The 26,502-nt window shown below is 41.3% G+C and overlaps 1 protein-coding gene across 3 annotated transcripts in view; it reads right to left on the reverse strand.

The window, feature by feature from the left end:
- The window catches only part of MAP2K6 (mitogen-activated protein kinase kinase 6), a 123,587-nt gene extending 111,606 nt beyond the window's left edge, over positions 1 to 11,981 (reverse strand). For all 3 annotated transcript variants that reach the window (XM_059148343.1, XM_059148345.1, XM_059148344.1), the window contains exon 1: positions 11,673 to 11,981. In XM_059148343.1, the coding sequence (XP_059004326.1) occupies positions 11,673 to 11,688 (16 nt within the window). In that variant the 5' untranslated portion in view covers positions 11,689 to 11,981. The remainder of the gene's footprint in view (positions 1 to 11,672) is intronic.
- Positions 11,982 to 26,502: the final 14,521 nt, after the last annotated feature.

Consider the following 26,502-nt stretch of genomic DNA (forward strand, 5'->3'; position numbering starts at 1 on the left):
AAAAAAGATTGAAATTGGGGATGGGAAAAGTTCTCTAACCCTAATGTATCAGGATCTCTGAATCTCACCTTTTTTTTTTTTTTTTTTTTTTTTTTTTTTTTTTTTTTTTTTTGACAGAGAGCACAAGTAGAGCCACAAGCAGAGGGAGAGGGAGAAGCAGGTTCCCTGCTGAGCAAGGAGCTCTCTGCCAGCTGGATCCCAGGACCCGGGGATCATGACCTGAGCCGAAGGCAGCCGCTTAACCACTGAGCTACCCAGGTGTCCCTCAATCTCACACTTAAATCAACTCCAGAATTAAATCTGTATTTTTTTTTCTACTTTACCTATAAAAATGGAAGCTCATTCAGGAACAAAGTCCCAAGCAAGAAGACTTGGCAAGCCATTCAAGAGATGACATAGCTGGCAGGTCCTGTCTACCTGGCTGGGTCTTACGTGCTCCTTAACCACACAGCAAGGTGAGGCAAAAAGCGCCCTGTCCCTTTCCTGACTCTGAAGGCAGGTGAGTCCACCCACCCGCCTCCACCACTTTACTGACCCTGAGCTGAATGAAGTCACTGAGGAGAAAGCAGGTGACTACGTACTGGTCACACTGAGAAAGAACACACTGGGAGCTTCAGAGCTATAGGTCACTGTGTTTTTTAAACCAAGATAATGAAAGATAAGTTAATTGAACCTATCAATTGTTTCCGTATAATCATCTTTTAAATGGAATTTTTCTGAAATTGAAAATACCCACACACAAGATTTATGAACTCTCTTGCCAGTACCCGATATCCTGCTAGAGAGAGTAACTTTGGTAAAACAAAGAACATTCTGGAACACCTCCCATAAGGTAAGTAAAATTCAGAAGTGCACTGAACAGTTTTCCTCTCTAACCGACTTCTGATGATTCTAGAAAAAGGAAAAGCCCTAAGAAATGGAAAAGGCAGGTTGGCAGGTTATAAAAAATGAAAATTGCAGCTGTGGCCATGCTCTGGAAAATATTCCCTGACTTAGCTAGACGTTGATCATTGAACCAACAGCTTGCTTATATAATTACAGTGTGCCTATAAACCCAGGTGATATGATATACTTGTTTAACTATTAACCTCTGGGTTTCCTGGAGTTTCCACAATCAAGAAAAAAAAAAAAAAAAAAAAAAAAAAACCCTCTAACAGTATGAGAGAGGATATATTTCATTTATTAACTTATTGTGATCATAAGTAATAAGAGTAGTATATAGCTTGGTAAGAAAAAGGAAATTCTTAGAAAATACAAATGAGGTCTTTTAAGCTTTGGGTATTTTGCTTGGATATCTCTTTTTTATTCTTCTAAGGAACTGTTGTGCATATATGAACAATCTCTTAGTGCCCCTGGATTCTTGAAGTCAAGCGAGATTCCTTCTCCATCCAGACCTTGGATCCCGGGCACAATTTCCTCATCAGCTCTGAAATTCATGTTGATACTTGCACACTCACTGTAAAAATTCCCCTGAGCCCCTTCTCATCCCTTGGACCTCCTGACTCTTCTGGGCATATCTAGGATTCTAGCTTCCAGTCTACACACTTCTGTGCTTTTCTTAACCTCCTACTGGGCAATAAGCTTCTCAGGGCTAGAAAGAAAGGAAGAAGGGAGCAAATTTATGTTCACAGTGAGCCTGGCACAGCACAATGCCTCAAACCCAGCAGCGTGCCCAATAAATATTTGTTGAAGAAATGATTCCAGGCACTGGCCAAAACACATGATGTAGATAAACTTCCCTAATTTTCATAACAATCCTGGGAAGGAATGTCGGTCTCTCCATTTAGCTGGTAAAGGAACAAAAGCTAGAGGATAAGAAGATTTTTCAAGGCTCATAGGGAGTAAGTAGAAGACCAGGGCACGGTTGGTGCTCCTCTGTCTAGTTCCACGAGCTCAGTGTCTTACATGGAACCATCGATCCCAACTTTACTGGTTGAGTTATACGAGCTTATACGAGCTCTCCCTATAGGCATGTTCAGAGTCTCTGGGATTATGTTTTTCAAATGGCAACAGAGTTTGGGGCACACGAAGGAGTCCAGAAAGCTGGAGGAGTATGGTTATTACGATTTCAAATACCACAGAGAGGTTGTTTCCACACCTTCACTCCAAAAGAACCCCCATACTCTTTACCATTCTGTTTCTGCTGGTTCTTCAGAGTCTAGCCTGACCCTTATCTCTAACCCATTCCTCCCATGTCGGACTGGAGCGGGGAGGATGGGGGAAGGGAATAAATGACTTGTCACTCATCATCCAGACCATCTATCCCCATGGCTTCTGCATGGGATCCCTAGGAAACGACTGAAACATAGGTGTGACTGTCCTGCTTTGGCAGGAAAGAAAAGTTGACGGAGAGCGTTGATTCCCCACTCCCCCAGCTGCCTCCTCCACCACAAAAAGAGAGAATTCTAGTTTCCTCCACACCACCCAGTACAAGAGGAAAGCAGTGGACAGGTAGGCTCACTCGCAATTTCAAGGAAACGACACTTGTTACCTTTACAGAGAAATAACCAGGAATACAGGAAATCACTAAGCCACAAAGGAATTATAGGCCTCTTCTTAGGTATGGTGGTGCCAAACTGGTCATGTTCTTAGTACTGTTTAAAAAAAAGTTTAACTGAGAGGTGCAGGGAAACACCTAAAGTTTGGAGCTGCCTCATTACAGCCTGTAAGACAGGTAATGGAATCAATATTCATTGCTGATGTTTAACAGTAACTTCCTGTCTGTACAGTATCTATCAGTAGACCAGTTGTAACCAGCTTCCTTCTACTCATGGATACTTTGTACTTGGAATTCAACCTTAACACTCAGAATGAGTCAGACTTGCTATCCCATGATCAACAGAGGCTTAAAGGAACAAGTCAAAAGGAACCTCTGGACAGCCCCTCCTAATTATCATACCCAGCCCTGGTGTATGCAAATTCACACATGTTTTCTACCACCAACACTGTCTTCTGGGTAATGGGTTCATAAATGTACTATGGGGTAACTTAACTCAAGTGGAGTAGCCAGGAGCTCAGGTTCTCGGGTCAGACAGACCTTGATTAAAGCCACTGCTGTGCTGTCAACCGTGCCATCTAAGGCAAGTTCCTTGACCTCTCTGGCCTCAGTTTGCTCATATACAAAATGGGGCATCACCTCATCACACCCTAGTAAGGGGACAAGGACATAATTCAGATAATTCAGATCGATGGTTAAGCACAGCTTCTGGAATACAGAAAGAATCTGCAGCGTTGCTACCATCTAGAAGAGTAAGAACTGTAGCCCTCCCCCGTATGTGACTTAAGCTTACCTCACTCTGGATATGGTGAGCGAATCTAGGCTCATCCTACTGAAGCGACTCTGTCTCCCGTTAGCTTCCATCCACACCTCGTCCCTCCCTTTGCAGAACATCTCCCTGGACCCTCCTTCCTCCATACACATAATACCCATAGTTTAAGCGACTCTGTAAGCCAAAGGATACTCACTCCCCAAACAAAAGTGTCCCCCCAGAGGTGGGAGAGTCCATGCGATACACCAGCTCTAACTTCGCAGGCGATGATAAGTGCAAAGCTCTCTGGGGAAGATGTGTAAGATCCTACACCCAGAGGGAAGCTTCCATCTTCTCTCTCGCAAAAGAAAACGATGGACCTTCTGGGCTGGCTCATGATCAGAATCAACAAAGCCAGGCAACCATGGCAGTGAGAAATTGCTTGTACTTTATCAGCTTTTTCAACAAAAAGTGTGATCAGGAAGGGGAGAAGGAAAGGAGCAGGGGAAGAACGAATGAACAGCTTCTCAGTGGGAGGGGCAATGAAGAAAAGAAATCTGGAGCAAACAGGAAGAGTGCAGCTGAGGGGAAAGGACCCCAGGATGGGCTGCCGGAGACCGGTAGCTGAGTTCGGCGGAAATGAGCAATGGCCTACAAATCCCATAACCAGGAGAAGCACCACTCAGACATTTCCTGTGGGCTGGGCCTCAGAGGTCGCTGGTGGAGTAGTTGCCCAGGTTCACAACCTCCAATTAAAGCCAAAGAGGAATGTAATATGGAAGCCCCATCATGAAAAGATTCCATTACTTGGTTGAAATAAGTCATAAAGGGCAAGGTCAGTAAATGTATTTTGAAAAAGGCCAAACAGTAACTATTTGGGGCTCTGTGGGGCATAATGTCTCCATCACTACTATTCAACTCTACCACTGCTGGGGGTGCGGGGGGGGGGGGGGGGGGGTTGTGGGTAAAAGCCATCCCAGACAACACATAAATGCATGTGCACAGCTGTGTCTTAATAAAACTTTATTTGTAGACACTGACTTTGAATGTTATATGATTTTCATGTGTCACAAAATATTACTCTCTGGGGTTGTTTTTCCCATTTTAGCTCATGGGCTATCCTTAAACACAGGTGAAGCGACAGTTTTCAACTTCCCTGAGAATGAGCATGGGCCCTGTGGTCAAACAGGCTTGTCTTTGCATCCTGCCTCTGCTGCTTACTGGTCCAGCTGCAGGCACGTCGTTAACTCACCTGAGCCTCAGTTCCCCATTTGTAAATTAACAGTAATGGGAATTATCCCCAAAGAATGTATGTGAAGTTCAAAGGCATAACACGTGAAAAGTCACTCCCATAATAGATGAGGTTGAGGATAAGGATCGCACGGGGTGTTGGGGTGTGGGCTGAGATCCACATCTAGACCTACAGCTATTAAAAAAAAAAAAAAAAAAAGGTTGATCCCAATCCAACTATCCAACTTAAGGAGGGATAAAGAGACTCAAATATAAAGCAGACAATGGGCTATCCAGCAAGGGTCTATTTAATGCTTCAACTCACAACTGAACTTGACTCCACTACAATGCTTTGATAGACTTCATGTGACTAGGTTATAACCTGAATATCCTTTCATTGCAGAAAGGGGTTTTATGGGCCGCATATGCAACTGTAGGGACCAGCTCAGGAAAGGAAGACCCTATGAGGAGACAGGGCAAAAACCAATCCCAGGACAGAAGGGGGGGCAGCATGGACATCAGGGGTGGGTAAGGAGGAAGTGGGGAATTGTTGCATGTGGGGGTTACCCTTGCAGAATTCCCTGTTTTGTCACTGAGCCGCCAGCTGTTGAAAACTTTCAGGGTAACCCTGACAACCCTTCAGAGGCTCAAGTGCTGAGGTAACTTACAAAGAGCTGTTGAGACCAGCACAGGATGGGAGCCATTCACTCTTGTCCCATCTCATTGGATCCTGAAGAGAGAGATCACAAGTAGGCAGAGAGACAGGCAGAGAGAGAGGAAGGGAAGCAGGCTTCCCACTGAGCAGAGAGCCAGATGCGGGGCTCGATCCCAGGACCCTGGGATCATGACCTGAACCGAAGGCAGAGGCTTTAACCCACTGAGCCACCCAGGCGCCCCAGTTCCACATATTTTTAAAAGAAGAAGCCGAGGATAGACCATCTGTCTAGAGAACATCGGTGGGAGAGATGACACTTCTTCAACCATCTAAATTGTCATTTATGCTATTCTTGCTACTTCCAAATAATGAAGCAAAGATCTAACGGGCATCTAACAAGGCAACAGAGGAAGAAAATTACCTTATAATTTAATTACCCCAAACCTCTGATGAAATGTGGAGGAAAGTGATAGAGACCCCCCACTGATTAAAAATACTCCGGTCGGACATTTATTGAGCACTTATTATTTATCAGCACAATGCTAAGAGAGGTGGAGACACAAAGATCTACAAGAAGAGCTGTTAGTTACCCAGCAGGGGCTTTCAGAGATCGTCCATAAAAGGCAAATAACAATTATAGTGGTTAAAACTTGCAGCTGTGGAGTGTAAGCACCGGGATTTAAAATGAGAATATTTGCAAAATATCCCCTGGCAGAGAACTGGGAGGAAGCCCCACCACCATGATTCATGTATCGCCATTTCTTGAGTACAGGAAAAGTACCCCTACTGTTTGGCCTGTCAGCCCCTTTTGCCAGCATGCTCCCCACAAAAACAAACAAAACAAAACAGAAGTGTGAAATATACTAAAAAGATTCTGAAGGGGAAAAAAAATGCTTTATACATGTGTACTGCTAATCTTTGCATGTTGTTTAGTGAAAAGAACTTTGGGACAGAGAATCAGGGGACTAAATTCCACCTCTGGCTGTCTACAGGCAAATCACTTTCCTGCAAAGCTTCAGTTTACTCATTTGTAAAAGAAGCTGATTAGACGACAAAACTCCTTTCCTAGCTCTAAATTCTATCACTGAATATCAGGATACATAAATAAGCAAGTTCACGAAAGAAGGCTATGATAAGACCTTGTGATTGTCCTATAATTTGGGATGTCATCAAAGTCGACCACAGCCTTAGTTCTTCCAACAAATTTCACAAACTAAACCACTTTCATGATGCGCATGATTGCACATGGGGCTTAAAAATAAAAAGGCAACTTTTCTGCAACAGTGCATAGAACACAGCCAGGTGCTAGGCAAGAATTATTTATGAAACGAAAGAAAAGCTACTTTTGCCTATAGAGATTACCGGAAAATGCAGAAATTGTCCAGAAGTAAGTCATTTTCCAGACTAGAATTTTAACCAGATCAATCCTTTTTTTTCCTTATTTTTAATATGGTTCTAGATAGCTATAAAAGTATAACAAAATGAATTTATGAAATATGTGACGTTTACTTAAGACATTTGGGTTAAAATTAAAATTAGAACTCACCAGGGAACTAAACAGTTGAGACACATGGGACCCAACTCTCAACCCGTGATTACCTAAGCTTTGCAATTTTGGAATGTTCTGTCCTAACTCTGGAAATAATTTGATCCCCAAATTAAAACTTCAACATACATTTTACGAGAAAAACTCAAACACATAAAGCACAAATGTCAAAAAAAGGGGGGGATTTCAACTTTCTCTCTCTTTTTTTTTTTTTTTTACTAAAAAATGCAATCAAATTGGCAAAGTTTTTTGGGTTGTTTTTTTTTTTTTTTTTTTTCAAATTATGAGACCTAGGATGAAGGAAAAGTAGCCATGGTCTTTCTGGACAGCAATTTATTTGGTAATATTTACCGCGATGCTTAAACCAGAGAATGAGAACTCCCAGACACTGATGGGAATAAGAATTCGTGTTAGGTCTCTGGAGGGCAATTTGGCAATATGTCCATGCCCTCTGACCTAGCACTTCCATTTCTAGGAATTCATTTTAAAGACATAATTGGGCAAATGCACAAATGTATGTTCATAGCATTTATTCCAATATTGCTTATAGCTGGGGGAAAAAAAAAGAACTATATGAACGTCTACCTGGAGATTAATTAAACAGCTACATCCTTACAAATTAAAATAAGCAACTGTTTAAAAGAATGGGGTAAGTGAACGTGTGTGAATAGGGAAAGATCCCACGACACATGGCAGAGTATAAAGCAAGTTGCAAACTATCATCTATCGCGTGCAAAATAGCACTTACGTGTATGTGTGCACTCACGTATGTGTGTACACATGTAAGGAGATGTTTACCGAAAAGTCACCAGTAATTAGCTCTGGATGGTATGAGTTGAAGTGATTTTTGCTTTTCTTATTATGAAATTCTCTTTGGCTTGAATTTTGTTTGCAATGAGTGTATATCATTTTTATAATAGAAGAAATCTATTTTTAAAAGGTGGAACAGAAAACGACAATGGGGAAGAATTTGATATCCAGAACCTGGGATTTCGTCTAAGGCCACAGTCTACAGAATAACATACAAGCTGAGCTGACCCTCATGGTAACTTCATAATATTGAAAGTGAATAAACAGAAAGGTTCTGTTGAAGTAAACCAAAGACAACTGAATATTATGAATGTAGAAAAATACATTCACTTGGCGGGGCATATGGTTGGCTTAGGTGATTAAGCACCAGACTCTTGGTTTCCACTCAGGTCATGATCTCAGGGTCATGAGATCAAGCCTCGCCTCGACTCTACACTGGGCATGGAACCTGCTTCAGATTCTCTCTCTCCCTCTGTCCCTCCTTCTTTAAAAAAAAAAAAAAATTATATATATATATATATATATATATATATATATACACACACACACACATATACACACATATGTAGATATATTCACTTGGAAATATCTCACAGTATATTGGTAAGTGAAACAAAAGGTAACTAAATAGGCATTAGGTCTATACACACTTTACATTTACTCATACACATATACAGGGACCATTAAAAAAAAAAAAGTCCAAAAGGATATAAGCCCAAATATATGCTGTGGTCACTAGTGAATCTTACATTCCTTTCCTTTATTTTTAAACGTTTCTATAATGAACAAGTGCTATGTGTGTACTTTTTCCTTTGGTTCTAAAAATATTCCTTATAGATCTTTCAGATTTTAAAATACTAGAAAGTAGTTCCAATGAGATAAATCTCAGCCCTTTGTAACTCCAGCATCAAATGGACCACCACAAGAGCCCCTCAGAACCCCCACAGCTGACACTCAGCGGGCTGTGAAGTGCTGAATGCCACACCGACACAAAACAAGCTCGGGGAAACCCAAGGTACCTATTCTGATTTTGTGTCCTGAGATGTACGGGGTTATAAAACATCCTGGCTCAGATTACAGGCTAAGCATGACAAGTCTGTCTGGTACAACCTAACAAAGGAATTTATACAGAATGAGAAATTTACACATTTCATTTCCCAGGGTGGAATGAATTACAGATGAAAAGAGCCCCTAGGAGTGTCTGCCCCACTCCTACATACTTTTGAATTATGCCTTCCGTGCATTTCCTCCAACACGATTTACCTAGTACTGTCTTAAACTAAGGGAAGCTGATATTTTTAAAAGGTGAAAAGAGGGAGAAGGGAGAGAGAGTGCCTTTCTTACAGAGTCAGACTTGGTCTGTATTTTCAGGTGAACAGGGAGATGCCGGACCTCCGGACCTCCCTCTCTCAAATCATCATGGCTAATAACAATAGTTTTTCTCTCCCGGGGAATGTAGATGACACATTTTTCCTGTAGCTTGTCTTCCTGTAATGTGCAGGAATTCCTGCACTTTCTGGGTGCCCTTCCTGTTAACTTACATTTCAGATTTCCTCAAAAGGCATTCTACCACTTTAATATTTGAAAAATGTCAGCTCAACCCCAGACAGCTAATATAAACAAGCTGAAAAGCATACCACCTAAAGTTACAACTGTGGAAAACAAAATTTCTTTTTAAGAAATTCTTTCTCGGAATCTCACTGTTGGTAAGGCTGGAAAGAAGCAGCCCGGTCCTTCCAGCTCCCAGGGAGTCTGTAATTCCTTTGCCTCTGCTCTGCCTTAAATTAGAGGTCTGTGAGACCGAATTATAGTGATCTAGAAAGTTTGTAAAGGTCCTTTGGATTGAACACGTGGTTAAATTCTTCAATACCATGAGGTTGTATCCACCTTTCACTTTTAACTCCCAATCCATTTGGTTGTAGTATTACAAAGCAGTTTGGTACTGCAAAAAATGTCTTGGCCCCTTGAGACTACCGTAGCCGAATTAGGCCAATTCCACACTCAATATCCAAGCCAAGGATCCCATGCCATTTCTGAAATGATCATCACTTCTTTGTATCGATAATCTTCCTTTTGGACAGGAACACTGGCACCAGATGTACCTTCCAAAGAGGACTCAATTAAGAAAATCATTTGGCTAACTAGGAACTGATTTGAGGAACCACCAGTAGCTGATCTACCATGGGCACACTCTTCATGGAGGTGTGCCATGCTAGTGCCTTCTAGTTTCCCAACTCAGCTCTATTGGGACAGAGCTACCTTCAGAGTGAGCCAAAAAAAAAAAAAAGTAGAAAAGGAACCTGATTTACTTTAGACCCTAAGGTCCATAGATAAGATCACTATAATACCATCTTCTTCATGAAACCTTCTTATCTCCCAGAGAGATCACTACCATCTCTAAACTCCCAACTGGGCCATTTCTTTTCACTATCTATGCAATTATCTTGTATCATAATGATTTGCACACATGCTTTATAAATGGTAAGTTCCTTGAAGGAGACAAGTACATTTTAAATATTTTGTATGCCCCCTATTCTTATGCAATACACACACACACACACACACACACACACGCACATACAATATATATACACACACTATATATATATTACGTACATACACTAATACGTACATACACATACATATGTATACATCTATTAAATCAAATACAAAGTAACTAGATGCCAGCTCTTTAATACCTCAAAGCCTGGAATGCCCATTCTAAGCTGTTATGTCTCTGCTCAGGAGACCGTTTATGTCTCTGCTCAGGAGACCGTAGGTTTCCCCTCTACTAAGGAACACCTGTACTTCATAATGCCTGTTCCTAGGTTCTTCAGCACTCTGAGCTTTCCAAATTCCCATTCTTGCCTCATGGTCAGGGAAAACACAGTCCTACTTTGAACTCCCGAGAACATATATCACTTCCTTCTTGGTCTAGAGATGTGTGATTCCCATCAGGTAGAATTCAACAAAATCCAAAAAATAAAAAAATAAAACAGAAAGCTTATGAGACACTTTAATTTCACTGGGTCTTACCCATGCACGTAGTGTCCCTGGTAGCCTTATTCACCTATCCCTAACCCACCTCTTCCCTCCACACATTCTCACATGGCATACGCTTTCTCTATAGTGAAGGATTTGTTCTGAAACAAGTAGTGACTTAGGGTCCTAGAGGCACCTGACAGCACCCCCTCAGTTCTCTGGTGCCATGTCAGGAATTTTTTAAATCCCCTCTCCAGTATCACATTAAGCCTGCAAAATACAACTGTGTTTAAAAAAAAAAAAAAAATTGGAAAAAGAAAAAAATTAAAAACAACAATAACCCTGAATTTCTGACCTATTATAGCTGTCCAAATACACATAATTACACGTTTAAAAGATTTCATTATGATTTTCAACGAAATGGTGCATTCCCCCCATGTTGGTGTAATGCTTAAAAGTACAGTTTTTCTCCCCATATTTGCCCCCCCAGATGCAAAGCATCTCCTAAATGGGGAGACATAAAACATCTATGTCCTCGCTGCTGCTTCTAAATACTGCGAGCCAATAAGCAATTGGTGTGCAGTGCAAAATCTCAGAAGAGAAAGACTTCTCGTCTGCTTTTTTGGTAATATGCTATTATTCACACTTCACCTCTACTTCCTTTAAAAATCAAAAGTTGCTTAATGTTCAAAGCGGTATCAATGAAAATTCAGCTAAAAACGGGCACCGCAACGCTTTATTCCCAAAGGAATATAAGATTACATTAATTTCCGACTAGTTTAACTCAACTTTTACCTTTCACCGGCACCTACGGACTTTTTAAAAGTTTGTATTCCTGTTGCACATAAAATTACTTATAATGTGTGTGCATACTAAAGAATTTTACAATTATATAAAGCACTGCACATTTAGACGCTACCAACCTGCTCTATCTCTCCTGACTGTGCAAAAGGCAAAAAGAGCTCAGTAATCCTAGCAGAAGAATGCAAATAACGTCAATGCACAGCTGAACTGCAAGCCCTGCCTTACAGGAACTCTCTGTGTCTGCAAAAAAAAGACACATACTAAACAGGAAATGCAACTGAGCTGTGGAAAACCTCAAACTTAAAAATGCAATCGCCAGGCGAAAATTGCATCCATGCATTCATAAATGCATGCGTAACCCTTTGCATTTTTGCAAGTAATGCAAATAGGCTCTTACCTTTCGACTGAGACATTTTCCCCTTTCCTTTGATGGGGGAGGGGAGCACAAAAGACTTTGCCTTGCTTCTCTTCTGTAGCTAGTTTTGCAACAAAGATGCAAGCTGCAGGCGTGCAATCTTCATGCAAGTGGAGTTTCTCTTGACCGATGCAGCAGATGGACTTTCAGGGAATCAAGATGGAAATGCACACCTTGCAAAACAGACTGGAAAGTGATTTTTCCCCCAGTTGCAACGTTAGGGAAGGCTGTGCTGCAGCTACATGATGGGCCAGGGCTGGCAGCTAAAAGCTCCAAACTTGGAACTGAGTATCTTAGTGCGCAGACGTCCTTCCTGCGAAGGGCGCGGGGGGCCGCTGGGTAATGTAGTTCCGAGCAGAGTCCACGGGGCTCTGATTTAAGGAAATGTGGTCGCTTGGGTCGCTGAGCGAGATGACTGGGTGCGCCCAGATAAACAAGTCAGACACGCAGTCCGTAGTAAGTGATGCGGCCAAAAACCGGCAGGGCCAAGGCGAGGGAGCATTTTTTGTTACCGAAAAGCCCCTGAAGCAACAGTTGAAGAACATTAGGTTAGCTGAAAAGCATTTGGCTCGCTGAGAAGGTCGGCTTGGCTGTTTCGTGTTTGCAGGGCAGCACCTGTTGTCCCTGCGTGGAGACGTTTTACCCACCCTCACACACACACACACACACACACACCTCCATTTTAAAAACAAAAACAACACAAAACACTTTTCTCGCTTGGAGAATTGGTTGGTGATTTGGCTGGCTAGAGGTAAGATTGCCTTTGCAACTGAAGAGAAGATGGCAAAGTTTTTTAGGCAGAAATGATCCAGGTGGGTGATTTTCCAGGAACCTGAAATTCATTACTGGGGGTTGGGGGGATGGGGGCTAGTTCTCATTTCTTGAAGGGTTAAAGAGGAAGTTCTGCTTTTTATGTGTCTTAAGCTAACTTTATCAAAGTTACAATGTGTAGATGCTTTTTTTCTCACCTAATGGGAGAGGAAAGCCCCCCGGTCTAAGGGAAAAAGTAGGTGATAATCTTAAATTAACCAAACCAGAGATCTTGAATTTATTCAGCAAAATATTTGTTGAATTCCTGGGATGGGCCAGGCACCTTTCTAGGGTCTTGGGTCATCCATGCGTCATGCATTGCTTATGGCTAGGGGAGAGGCAGCAACATGGTAGACAGAGCCACCACCCCCACCCCCCCAAGGAAACCAGAGAAGCACAGAACAATTCCATGCAAGGAATGAAGCTGAGTGAGGGGGCGTGGGCTGCCGTGAGCTCAGACTTCCACCTCACTGAGTAGACCAGACTCAGAAATGGAGGATTTCAGGCTGCCAAGGTGTGAACCAAGCACAGTAAAGAAATGAGGACAAGCCTATTCAGGAAAGGCTAAGGATACTATGTTGCCTTGTACATCAAAGGGGGGGTGGGCAGAATTTACAGGTGAGGACTGTACTGGGTGGTAAAGGCCAGCTGGAAGTTTGAACTTTATTCTGCAGATACTTAGGAGGTGGTGAAAGGCTTTTGAGGGGCGTAACTGAATCAAAGCATTGTTTTAAGAAGGTATACTTGCCCTCTACAATCGCGGTGAGTCGAAACTGGGAGAATCTAGAGATAGTGCTGATCCGTGGTGTAAAATAAAAAGAGGCACTTTGAAGGAGGTCAGCCAGATTTAATGACTGCTAATGAAAACTAGGGCCGTTTTGTTTGGAATTCTAGGAAGCCAGGGCCTTCCGAGTAATGTAGGAATCGGAGGGAAGAAGACAACCATGTTTAAGCTAGAAGTCAGTAAATCGGCTCTTAAAACAAATACACAGTAGGGGATGAAACCCACATCAATTTACCTAAGTTACCTCAGTTGATCTCCTGTCCTGGCATTATTGAGAAATAATCAAGGTCACCTTGGGTTCATACTAACTTCTGTCTCTAAGACCATGGGGTCTCAGTCCCAGGAGCCACAGAATCAGGGGCTTAAGAGCTCACTTTCTTCTGGTGTCCTTCTAGGCAAATCCTTGCTGTCTCTTCCTCTCTGTCTGGCACACACAGTCTCGGCATGTATTCGAACTGGCATTTTTGTGTTCAAAGTCTCATTTAACCAAGAGGCATGTGAGGGCGGAGATCCACGTCCATGCATCCTGTTCACCTCTGCAGACACTCCTGGAGCACGTGCTAAGTGCTGGGCCCTGGGGCAGCTCCTGGAACTGTACACAGACTCACTTAAGCCCCCGGTTTAATCACAGCCCGTCTGGTGCATGTTGCTGCTGTCATTTGTGCTGGTAGTTTCTCTTCATGGCATGCAGAGTTCACCGCTGGCAAACGGATCGTGTTCCGAAAATCCATCTGTAATTCACATTCCCATAGAAACGGTATGTTCCACAGCCAATGCCCATATTCACTCACACACACCACATGTATGCAAAACACCTTCGACCCATACACTGGCTGAGCCGCCTGTTTAAAAATAACAAAATTGGGGCAGCTGGCTGGCTCAGTGGGTAGAGCATGCGACTCTTGATCTTGGGGTCGTGAGTTCAAGCCTGACGTTGGGCATGGAGCTTACTTAAAAAGATAAAAGAGCAAAATTTATCATTTTTTCTTTCGGGGAAAAATGTTTTTTGAATTTCCACAAGGAGCTCAACCTCTCTTTGAAGTCTTAGGTTCCAGAAGAAAAAGTTCTTGCCTTGGTGGTCAACACTTTTCTTCTGGCACATTTATTAGACAGGACATCAGGTGATCAGGTGTGTTTATTTGAAACAGGGTTCCTGTTTCAAATCCCTCCATCTTGAAAATGTTCTGTGCTTTAGATCTTTCTAAAATGCAAATTTGAAGCATTCCCCTCCACCCAGCTTATAGTGACCATCAAGACAATGGCAAACTCCTTGGCGTGATATAATTGGCTCCTTGAGACCTGTGCCCTGCTTACCCTCCAGCTTCATTTTTCACCCTATGTTGAGGCTATAACCAGAAGCAGGGTTCTCTCTCCTTCCCTTTAGGTACACTTGTCCCTCTACCTGGCAAGTCTTTTCCATTCGTGACCTACCTCATTCTGATTTGTACTACAAGAGTTAGCTTAGCTGGCATTTCTGTTTGGCAGCCTTCTGTGACCTGTCACCCTGTGAGCACCCTCCATCTGAATTAGGAGAATTCTCTAATTCCATAGCTCCCAGCATACACCTCTTTCTTGATACTCCTCATAGGGCTGAAAGGTGTTCATTTACATCTCTGTCTCCTCCAAGGAGCCTGAACTCCTGGAGATCAAAGACTTACCTCTGCATTCCCAGTACCCTGTAGCTAGCATAGAATAGGTCCTCAAATGTCTACTGAAATAATGAATGCAATAAGTTGGGAAAGGACTTGTGATCACGGACAGCCTGGATAACGGAATTCCAATGATAGTAACACCTGCAGGGGAAATGAGAACACCTGGGCAAAACCCTGTGCTGTCAGGTTAGAGGCGTGATTCATGGAAGGATGACCTTAGATTAAGTCAGACTGCCTCTGAAAGAATTATTCTAGAAGTATATGCAAGGTGGAGAAGGTGGCAGGGGGGCGGGGGGAAAGGGTATCTCAACCTGGAGTGATTTTGCCTCTCACCCCAATCCAGGGATTTTTGGCAACATCTGGAGACATTTTTGGTTGTCACAACCAGGAAGGAGGGAGTGGTGATCCTGGCAACGAAAGGATAGAGATCAGGGATGCTGGTAATCTTGCTACAAGGTACAGGAAACTTCCCACAACCAAGAATTATCTAGTCCAGGGGTGCTTGAGTGGCTCAGTCCATTCAGCGTCATGGTCTCAGGGTCCCGGGATCAAGTCCCACATCAGACTCCCTGCTCCATGGGGAATCTGCTTCTCCCTCTCCCTCCTTAGCACTTCCTCTCAAATAAATAAATAAAATCTTTAAAAAAAAAATTATCTGGTCCAAATGTCAGTAGGGTTGAGTTTGAGAAACGCTGGTACATAGTGACACCTTGAGAAGTTACTGACATTCTATTTTTAAGTTAATGTAAAGCTGATGAGATTCGATACTTGTAACTTTTGATGTGCGAAATACACGAGCATCTAAGAGATATGGTCTCTAGTCTTGACTGTAGAAAGAGCAGTGGCTCCTAAGGCAAGTCACTTTCCCTTTCTGGACCTCTTTTTGTTCCACTAAAATAAGGAGGGTTAGACTAAGTTCCAGTTCTTTCTTTCTTTTTTTTTTTTTTTTTTTAAAGATTTTATTTATTTATTTGACAGAGAGAGAGAGCAGTAGCACACAAGCAGAGGGAGAGGGAGAGGGAGAAGCAGGTTCCCTGCTGAGCAGGAAGCCCGACTTGGGGCTCAACCCCCAGACCCTGGGATTTAGACCTGAGCCAAAGGCACTTGCTTAACCAACTGAGCCACCCAGGCACCCCCAAGTTCCAGTTCTAATATCCCCTAGCTGTAAACCTAGCTCAGTGTGTGATTAAAACTAAATTAAAAGATTTAAAGGAAGAGAGGTGTGATCACATGTTCTACTTTTTACATTGGAATTTAAGGGCTCCTGATCCCCTGTTTCTGCAAGCCAATTAATGACTGTCATAACAATAGCTCTTAAGAGATGAGACAAGAAATATTCCAATTACAGTTGGAAATATTGCCTTCCAGGTAACAGTACTTCTCTGTGTGTGGTATTTATGAATGTTTTCCAACAACGACTACTGGATGTCAGAAACATGGGAAAGATTAGGTACCAGAGTTAAAGCTGAGAGTTCAACTCTGAATATCTCCTTTCCTAGACTCCAGAAAATTATAGTATAAATAGGCGCATTATATATAATGACATACACTGGGGAGAAACATGGTAGGTTGGTTTAAGGAACTGGATGAGGAGTTGCAACTGTATAATAGCTTTAAGCACAAATTTTGTTTTCACTGCATTAATATATCACAATGAATTATGATTGTTGGTAGGAATTTTAGAAATTCCAAGATAGGTTCAGCTTACCTTCCAGTGCCCTCCTCACAATGGCACAGGTATACCTGTTCTCCCTTATCTTCCCTTCATATACTCTAGGATTCCTTTGTTTAAGTGATCCGGCCAAAATATGATTATTTATCCTACCAAGCTATGAATTTATATGTCACATTCCTGTATATTAACTCATGCTAGTCTATGTCTTTGCTTTATTCTGGCCCCGACCTAAGTCTTCATTTTTCTGAAGTCTACCCTTCATTCAAGGTTCAAGGTCACCTCTTCTATGGAGTCACCCTTGATCACATCTCTCTGTCTTAAAAGACATTGTCCCCTTTAAATTCTGATGGCATCTGTTAGCTCTTCTGGGCCATATATCTAATACTGTCTTGCAGTAAATATTACTTAAATGCAGATATTACCTCTTCTGCTAACTCTTTCATTCTCTGCACATTCCTAACTCCCTTGGGCAGACCTTACTCGTCTCTATTTGGCCCTTGTTCTAAGCTTGGGCAGGGACAGTTTCATCTTCATCATGTTGCCCCCAGGTTAAATATATGTCATACACATAATATGTGCTCAGTTAATACTCATTTATCTGATGTATATGGATGGATTTGTTACATACTGGATGCATTCACCTAAAATGGGTTGGTTAATTTATCTTAGCATTTTGTTAAAAGTTAAACAAATGCCAGCACAGGGATTTATGAGGAAGAAGAATTTTTGTTTATTTAATTATGATATATAATTATCTAAAAAGTATTTGACTAATACTTTAAGACTCCTATTAAGATTCTAGATTTTCAAATTATTATCAACAACCTTTAAAATAAGTGTCTGATCTAATGGAAATGCCAGCTGACTCTCCAGAGTCCTTGTTATTGCATTCTTATTGAATAAAAAATGTATACTGTAAATGTTCAGTGTTTCTAAACAATCAAGGAGACAGAGAGAGCTCCAGTGTGATGCTGTTTCAACCTTGCCCCCAAACCAAATTGAGTCTCAGCCGGACATACTAGCATGAGCTGACTGACAAAGGATGTAGGTTCTAGGTAAGTAAGAATAGAAATGATTCCTGCCTAGTATTCACCCTATATAGAGATTATGCGTCATCTAGATAGTGTGTTAAAGCAAATAGTGAACTGCTTTGAATCATCAGATTAAGTAACACAGGGCGGGCGCACAAAAGATTTCAAATTCTGTTAAGAGAGAAAATTGCAGTGATGACTAATCCAACACATGCATATACTTTGTCTTCTCCTTCCACCATAGGCAAATCAATCGATTTCTATCTCTACAGATACACACACGCATAGATACACACACAGAGAGATGTGTGTGTGTGTGTGTGTGTGTGTGCGCGCGCCTAGCTGTCTCTCATACAACCCTCACTTGTTTTTTTCTGTGGCCCTGCCCCATCTGGCTTCTGGAAACCTGAACAAGTCAGAGCTCTACAGAAAGCCAAGTAAATGGTCATGCTCTGGATGTGAGGTTCAAGTTACACTTGCATTTGGAACTCCTTTGCAATACTCCTCATCACTTCCTTATTTAACCAATCGTTCATTTGTATTATACCGTGGTGTTTCAAATAGATATACACCTTGGCCACCCAGATACCCAGATATTTCACTTTGCAACTACTTCCAGAGAGAAGACCTCCAGAACCTCGTGTTTGTACTGCACCATCGTGTTCAGCGTTAAAGGAATGACAACTCTTGTCACAGCTGTCATTGCAGTTGTCAGGAGTGATATATTACGGAGGGGTCAAGGGTGATTGGTACATGCCCTAGTGACATGAGTGGCACACATCAGACATTTATTAAATTATAGACAGCCAGGGGCATGTGGGTGGCTCAGTTGGTTAAGTGTCCAGCTCTTGATTTCAGTTCAGGTCTTGATCTCAGGGTTGCGAGATTGAGCCCTGTGTTAGGCTCTGAGCTCAGGGGAGTCTTCCTTGGGGATTCTGTCTTGCCCTCTCCTACTGCCCCTCCCCCTGCTTATGCTTGCTTGCACTTTCCCTCTCCCTCTCCCTCAAATAAATAAGTAAATAAACCTAAGAAAAATTATAGAGAGCTGGGAGAATTTCTTTACAAGGGAAGGTTGTCAAATTAAGGCCCATGCCCCAAATTCATTGTGCCTGCTGTTTCTGTAAATAAAAGTTTATTGGGATACAACTATACCCATTCACTTATGTATTGCCTGTGGCTGCTTTTGAACTACAGCAGAGCTGAAAGAGAGTTAGCCTGCAAAACCTAAAATATTTACTTTCTGGCCCTTAACTGGATGAATGTGCAGACCGCGCTTTACAAATTGGTCTCAACTACATGTTCCTATAAACCCAGTTACTAATGAATGCATTTCCAAAGGTGTTCCAAAAAAATTTTTTTTTAGAGTCACTCTGTGCTTGAACAGTTTCTAGTACAAAAGTCTTAACTCCCCAATTATATTAAGTCCTTGAGAGTACTTATGAATACCCTGGAGATCTTATACAGCACAGGAAGGGGTAGAGAGCAAACCTGCTCTGAGTATTTCTTGATAGGCTGATTAAATCGAGCATTTCCTATAAGAATCATGAGTCTCGTAACATAAGAAAAAACTAGCTCTCAGTTTTCCGTGAGTATCTCTGCCTTTCCATCTATTTTCCTTTTCCTACTTATCTCTCAGGATGTTCAAATCCCAGATATACCATAAGAGACTCTTAATCTCACAAAACAAACTGAGGGTTGCCGGGGGTAGGGAGTGGCTGGTTGGGTTATGGACATTGGGGAAGATATGTGCTATGATGAGTGCTGTGAAGTGTGCAAGCCTGGCGATTCACAGACCTGGGGCTAATAATGCATTATACGTTAATAAAAAGGGGTGCCTGGGTGGCTCAGTGGGTTAAACCTCTGCCTTCGTTTCAGGTCATGGTTCCAGGGTCCTGGGATTGAGCCCCGCATCGGGGGTCTCTACTCAGCAGGGACCCTGCTTCCCTCTCTCTCTGCCTACTTGTGATCTCTGTTGATCAAATAAATAAATAAAATCTTAAAAAAAAAAAAAAAAAAAAAACGACCTACAGTTACAACAAGCATGGTATGGGTTAAGAAAATGGAAAAAGTATGGTCTCTGTTCTGAGAAACTTAAAATCCTGTGGGTAATGTTAGTAACATTTTAATAATATTTCAAAGTTGACTGGCTATTGCCACATCCACTATATATCATTTTACCCTTACAGCGACACTGAAGTGGGTTGTCCCTAAACCCCGATTTATCATCAGTATCTTATGTTGTTGCTTTACTTGGACAAGATGGAAAAATATGTGATTTAAAACAGGCCAGTTGCAGAGGTAGAAACTCATCTTCTCATCCCTAATCCCTTATGTCAGCTATCCAGTCTCCCTTGAAGCTAGGTAACTTTTAGTCAATGCCCTAGAAAATTGTACCTTTCTCAGGTTAAGAGTCATGTGATAATATTTTACCTTGTTTTATATTAGTTATTCATGGACAGGCTCAACTCAGGATTTATCAAAGTCCACAGTAAACCTGTGTGTCTCCTTTACACTCTGACCTTAGCTAACATACGGTAACAATTCAGTAAATCCGGTACTATTTGAGGATGAGTTAGAAACACTGATATAGGACAGTGTTGTGCCCTTCAAGGCTCCTTGATCTGTTTACACTGATATTAATAGATGGTTCTGGGCTTCAGTCACAGACCTGAATAATTCCGGTCATACCGACCTGCTTCACTTCGTTAAAAACTATAAAATATTCTGGGAACTCTTCTAGATAAGCGATATATGCAAGTCAGAGAAAGTTCAACAGTTCACAAAATATTTTTTTTAAGATCTTATTTATTTATTTGACAGACAAAGATCACAAGTAGGCAAAGAGGCAGGCAGAGAGAGCGGAAGAAAAGCAGGCTTCCTGCTGAGCAGAAATCCCGATGTGGGGCTTGATCCCAGGACCTTGGGATCATGATCTGAGCTGAAGGCAGACACTTTAACCCACTGAGCCACCCAGGTGACCCAACAGTTCACAAAATATTAAGAAACTGTCTGAACTATACAATGCTATAGAAATAATTATAGAGAGTCAACATAATACATCAACTTTTTCTTAAATTGTTCCATTTGGATTAGTGTCCGAAGGAAATGCTTTATTATTAACAGCATATGGCAAATACATTGAAAACACTGCTAATTTTCCTTATTTCCATTCCTTTGAAGTGGTAGACTCATAATTTTGTCTGTGAGCCAAATTCATAAAAATAGGGCGTTCTATATATTTGCTCAATTCGTCTTCTTATAACCAAATTGGGTTTTATAAGTATTGCATAATTGCATAGTATTAGAAAGTAGTTACTTGAGAATATAATGAGAGTCTGAGGGTGTTTTATAGATTGAGCTTCCTACCATAAAGAGGGTTAAGGTTAACCTCTTTATGGTGCAGTAATGGGAGCCACACGTTCCGTGTCTTTTCATGATTCTGTAGCCTACAACACAAGGAGTACAACAGCAGAGGTCTCTCAGATTGTCCCGACCTCCTCTGAAATTTTCTGGAAGTCTATTTTAGATCTCCCTGCCAGTAGCCTTACTTTACCGACATTTAGGTGGGAAATGAAGACAACATAAAAACCTGCACATTGACAAAAGGCAACCAGAGATTTTCTATTTTACGGGGCCTTATGTATCCAGTTGCTTTTGGATTGTTTGAATCCAAATAAATACCAAATGCATGTACTAAACAGTTTGGGGCACATTGCCATCTGGCACTGAGTAAATTTTGAAATGTGGGTGGGTATGTCGAAGAAAATTGCAAAAAGCATCGTGTGCAATTTCCTTAAGCTGATTTCCATGAGATCTATGATTTGGGAAGCTCAGTCTACAGGTGTTTTTTAATAGGCATTTGGATTTTTTTTTTTTTTAAATACGCAGGTAGTGCTTTATGAAAAAATAGAATGCTTGGCTCCTAACTTTTCATGACTCATTAATTTTGTGTAAAATAGAGCTTCTCATTGTAGTTATTTAAAATGCGCCGTGTAGGGCACCTGGGTGGCTCAGTGGGTTAAAGCCTCTGCCTTCGGCTCAGGTCATGATCTCAGGGTCCTGGGATCGAGCCTTGCATCGGGCTCTCCGCTCAGCAGGGAGCCTGCTTTCCCCCTCCTCTCTCTCTGCCTGCCTCTCTGCCTACTTGTGATCTCTGTCTGTCAAAGAAATAAAATCTTTAAAAAAATAAAATAAAATGCGCCATGTAAACAAAAAATGTTTAAGGTTGTACAAATTTCATAATATTAGTTCTTACCCCATCTTAATCAGATAGCTAACCAAAATGCATCTGGATTTGAAGTTAGGGAAACTGGATATTCACAATAAATGTTCCTGGCATTATAAGTAGATTCAAGAAAAGAAGCAGAATATATATTTTTTTAAGATGTATTTATTTATTTGAGAGAGAGAGAGTATGTGTGCACATGATGGGAGGAGGGGCCGAGGGAGACAAGCAGACTCCTCGCAGAATGGGGAGCCTGACACAGGGCTCGATCTCACAACCCTGAGAGCATGACCGGAGCTGAAATCAAGAGTCAGACACTTAACTGAGCCACCCAGGTGCCCAAAGTAGAATGGATTTATGACGTCTAACTATCGTCTAAATGAAGATAAAATCATAATTCACAGGACGTAACCAAAAGCCATCTCAAATATAAAATACATTGCTCTCTTTATTCCTGTATCTGCAGATATCTGTCTCTTTCTTCATCAACATTGGAAGGGTCATGTTGATTCAGATTTTAATCTAGTAACATGAAGGCACTGTTTTAGTTTGCAAACTGAGAACCCTTACTGTTGTAGTTTTTTGGTTTTTTTTTTTAAAGATTTTATTTATTTGACAGAGATCACAAGTAGGCAGAGAGGCAGGCAGAGAGAGAGGAGGAAGCAGGCTTCGCTGCCAAGCAAAGAGCCCGATGTGGGGCTCGATCCCGGGACCCTGAGATCATGACCTGAGTGGAAGGCCACAGCTTAACCCACTGAGCCAACCAGGTGCCCCCACTGTTGCAGTGTTAAGGGACCTGATTTATATGATGTTGACTTAGGAGCCATACCAAGGTGAAGCTAAAATCATTACCAGCTATTCTGGTATTTTAATATTTAAAATTAACAGAGGAACAAAGTTTTTGGAAAAATGACTAAAGTAGGATCACACTTCTTTGGATGCTACAAACGTATTAATACATCTCCCAACTCAGAGACATACAGCCTGTATTCTGTAAAGATGGTTAACGATTTCAACCTTGAGTCTTTTTTTCTTTCTTTCTTTTTTTTTTTTTTTTTTTTTTGACAGATCACAAGTAGGCAGAGAGGCAGGCACAGAGAGAAAGAAGGAAGCAGGCTCCCCAATGAGCAGAGAGCCTGATGTGGGGCTCGATCCCAGGACCCTAGGATCATGACCTGAGCCGAAGGCAGAGGCTTAACCCACTGAGCCACCCAGGTGCCCCTCAACCTTGAGTCTTTATACGACCAATAGTCATGGACTACTTTTCAAGGATGGTGGTGACTCTGAAATATGGAATTTACAGGCTGATGGTGTTATTCAAGTGCACTTACATAATATGGCTCTTGTGTTTTGTTTCAAACCAATGCTTGATAATAAATCAACAGATGTCAAATGAAAAAAATGATTCTAAGGATTCCTGCTAGGTATTTCCTCAGCCATTCATATTTCACTTGGGAAGGGAGTTTGAATTAACAAATTCATACCTGTTCTACCTGTTTTCAAAAGTCTGTATTTTTTTTTTAAAGATTTTATTTATTTATTTGACCGAGAGGGACAGATCACAAGTAGGCAGAGAGGCAGGCAGAGAGAGAAGGGAAGCAGGCTCCCTGCCAAGCGGGGCCCCATCCCAGGACCCTGAGATCATGACCTGAGTCGAAGGCAGAGGCTTTAACCCACTGAGCCACCCAGGTGCCCCAAAAGTTTATATTAATAGAAGAGTCAGATGGGATGAATATTTCTTAAATTCAAGTGTTCTTTTGAAGGCCATTTAGGTTGGAAAGGGCAGAAAAACTCAGAATGATAGTATATGGAAATATTTCAGGAGAATTAGCATATATGGTCGGACATAAATTAAAGAAAACATAAAAGGGAGTCATAATTTGGAGTGTGTTTTATCCACTTATAATGTGTACATCGAATACCAAATTCATACAAAAAAAAACACAAAGAAATTGACTTTAAGTTAATAAAATAATTCAGGTCTATTTCGTAGATGGTCTCTGCCTCATTTGCACAGGAGTGGATAAGTGTCTCTCTTGTCTTAGCTGTACTTATAATCACTTTCTTTCCCCTCTACCGAATAGTTGATGATTGAGGACTGAAGACACGTGAGCTGCTGCATTGCCATTCCTTGCCGTCTACGCTGTAAATACTGTGAAGATTTAGGTGCAATAAAGTTCAAGTAAATGTGAATTTTGGCTCCTATTTTATGTTGAGAGGACTCTGGTAGAGATGGTCAAGTAGGAATATGGCATCAGAAGTTGCTTTTTTTCCTGTGTTCTATCCCCTGGAAGCAGATAAATTGATGCAGCTCTAGCATTTGCTTCCATGACCAAGTCAGTTTCCATTAGTGGCTGGTTGTTCATAGGTATAATTTGATGACACTAGACCTGTATAGGTTGACCATAATTGTGAGGGGATTATAGCACAGACTCTGGAGCCAGACGGCCTGACTGGGTTGAACTCCTGGTTCTTCTAATTACAGTTGACCGTTGAATAACACAGGTTTGAACTGCACTGATCCACTTATTTGTGGATGTGGATTTTTTTTTCCCCAATAAATACAGTACAGTACTCTAAATGTATTTTTCTTATGATTTTCTTAACACTTTTTTCTTACTTTATTGTAAGAATACAGTACATAATAAATATAACATGCAAAATACATGTTAATCAATTCTTTATGTTATATGGAAGGCTACCAGTCAGCAGTATGTCGTTACTAGTTAAATTTGGGGGGATCCAAAAGTTATTCATGGAATTGCCTGAAACTATTGTAACATTGTGTGTCAGCTACACTCAAATTATAAAGAATGTCTATAACCCAACACCCCAAAAACAAATAAACCAATTAAAAATGGGCAGAAGAAATGAACAGACATTTCTCCAAAGAAGACATCCAGATGGCCAACAGACATATGAAAAGGTGCTTAGCATCACTCCATGTCAGGAAAATGCAAATCAGAACTACAATGAGATACCTCCTCACACCTGTCAGAATGGCTAAAATCAAAAACACAAGAAACAACAAGTGTTAAGGAGGATGTGGAGGAAAAGGAATCCTTGCGCACTGTTAGCGGGAATGCAAACTGGTACAGCCACTGTGGAAAACAGTATAAATGAAAACAGTATAAATTAAAATTTATAACAGTATAAATTAAAAATAGAACTGCCCTATGATCCAGCAATTATGTGACGGAGTATTTACCCAAAGGATATAAAAACAGTAATTCAAGAGGATATGTTCACCCCTGTGTTAACTGTAGCATTGTTTACAATAGCCAAATAGCCAAATAATGGAAGTAGCCAAGATGTCCATCCATAGAAAAAATGGATAAAGAAGATGTAGTATACATGCACAATGGAACACACCGTAGAATATTATTCAGCCATAAAAAAGGAATGAGGGGCGTCTGGGTGGCTCAGTGGGTTAAGCCTCTGCCTTCCATTCAGGTCATGATCTCAGGGTCCTAGGATCAAGCTCTGCATCAGGCTCTCTGCTCAGCGGGGAGTCTGCTTCCCCTTCTCTCTCTGCCTGCCTTTCTGTCTACCTGTGATCTCTCTCTCTGTCAAATAAATAAATAAAATCTTAAAAAAAAAAAAGAATGATATCTTGCCATTTGCAACATCAGGGATGGAGCTAGCGATCATGCTAAGTGAAAGAAACCAGTCAAAGAAAGACAGATAGCCTACGATTCCATTCATATGTGGAATTTAAGAAACAAAATAAATGAACAAAGGAAAAAGACCTAAACCAAGAAACAGACTCTTAACTGTGGAGGAAGAAACCGTTGGTCACCAGAGCGGCAGTGGGTGAAGGGGTGGAGACGGAGCAGTGCACTTGTCAGGACGAGCACTGGGAGAAGCATGGGATGACTGAATCGCTACACTGTACACCTAAAACTAATGTAGCACTGTATGTTGACTATACTGGAATTAGAATTAAAAACCCAATAATTTTTTTTTAATTTGAAAAATAGGTTATTCATAGATTTCCAGCTGCAGTAGGTGGTGGTTGGTAACCCTAATCCCCATAACTGTTGGAGGGTCAACTTGTACTAGTCTTGTGAATTGGGCAAAGCAGATCACTTCTCTATGCCTCAGTTTCCTACAGGAACAAAGGCAGTGATAATAGTACCTACCTCACGGGGTGGTCGAGAAGATTAAATGAATTAATAGACTTAAGTCTCTAAGAGTGCCCAGCCCATAACATATGCCCAATGACTATTAGGTATTGAGGCTTTTAGTTGTGTTTATTACTATTAAATTTCTCAACACTGGCTCCTTTCTTGAGAATGAAGATACTATATGCGTAGTGGAAGAAAATTGGGATATAAGAATATACCACATCCTCTCAAGTGATAAGAGAAATAAGAAAGCTTTGAAATTAGGGAAGGGTTACCGCCGACATCAAGAAATTTGAAAAGAAATGGTTAGTTTAATGGAAGGGAAAGGGAGAAAAAATATTTTTATTATTGCAGCAAATCAAAACACTGTTGGATGCTTGTTAAGAGGAAATGGAGGCCATATGGAGAAAACCATTCTCCATATGGATTTAAGGGACAACTGAATTGCCCAGGCATGAATTATGTCGGCCTTTGGCCATATAATGCCATAGATTAACAAAGCAAACAG

Source organism: Mustela lutreola, chromosome 15 (genome assembly GCF_030435805.1).
Source record: "Mustela lutreola isolate mMusLut2 chromosome 15, mMusLut2.pri, whole genome shotgun sequence".
Taxonomy (NCBI): Eukaryota; Metazoa; Chordata; class Mammalia; order Carnivora; family Mustelidae; genus Mustela; species Mustela lutreola.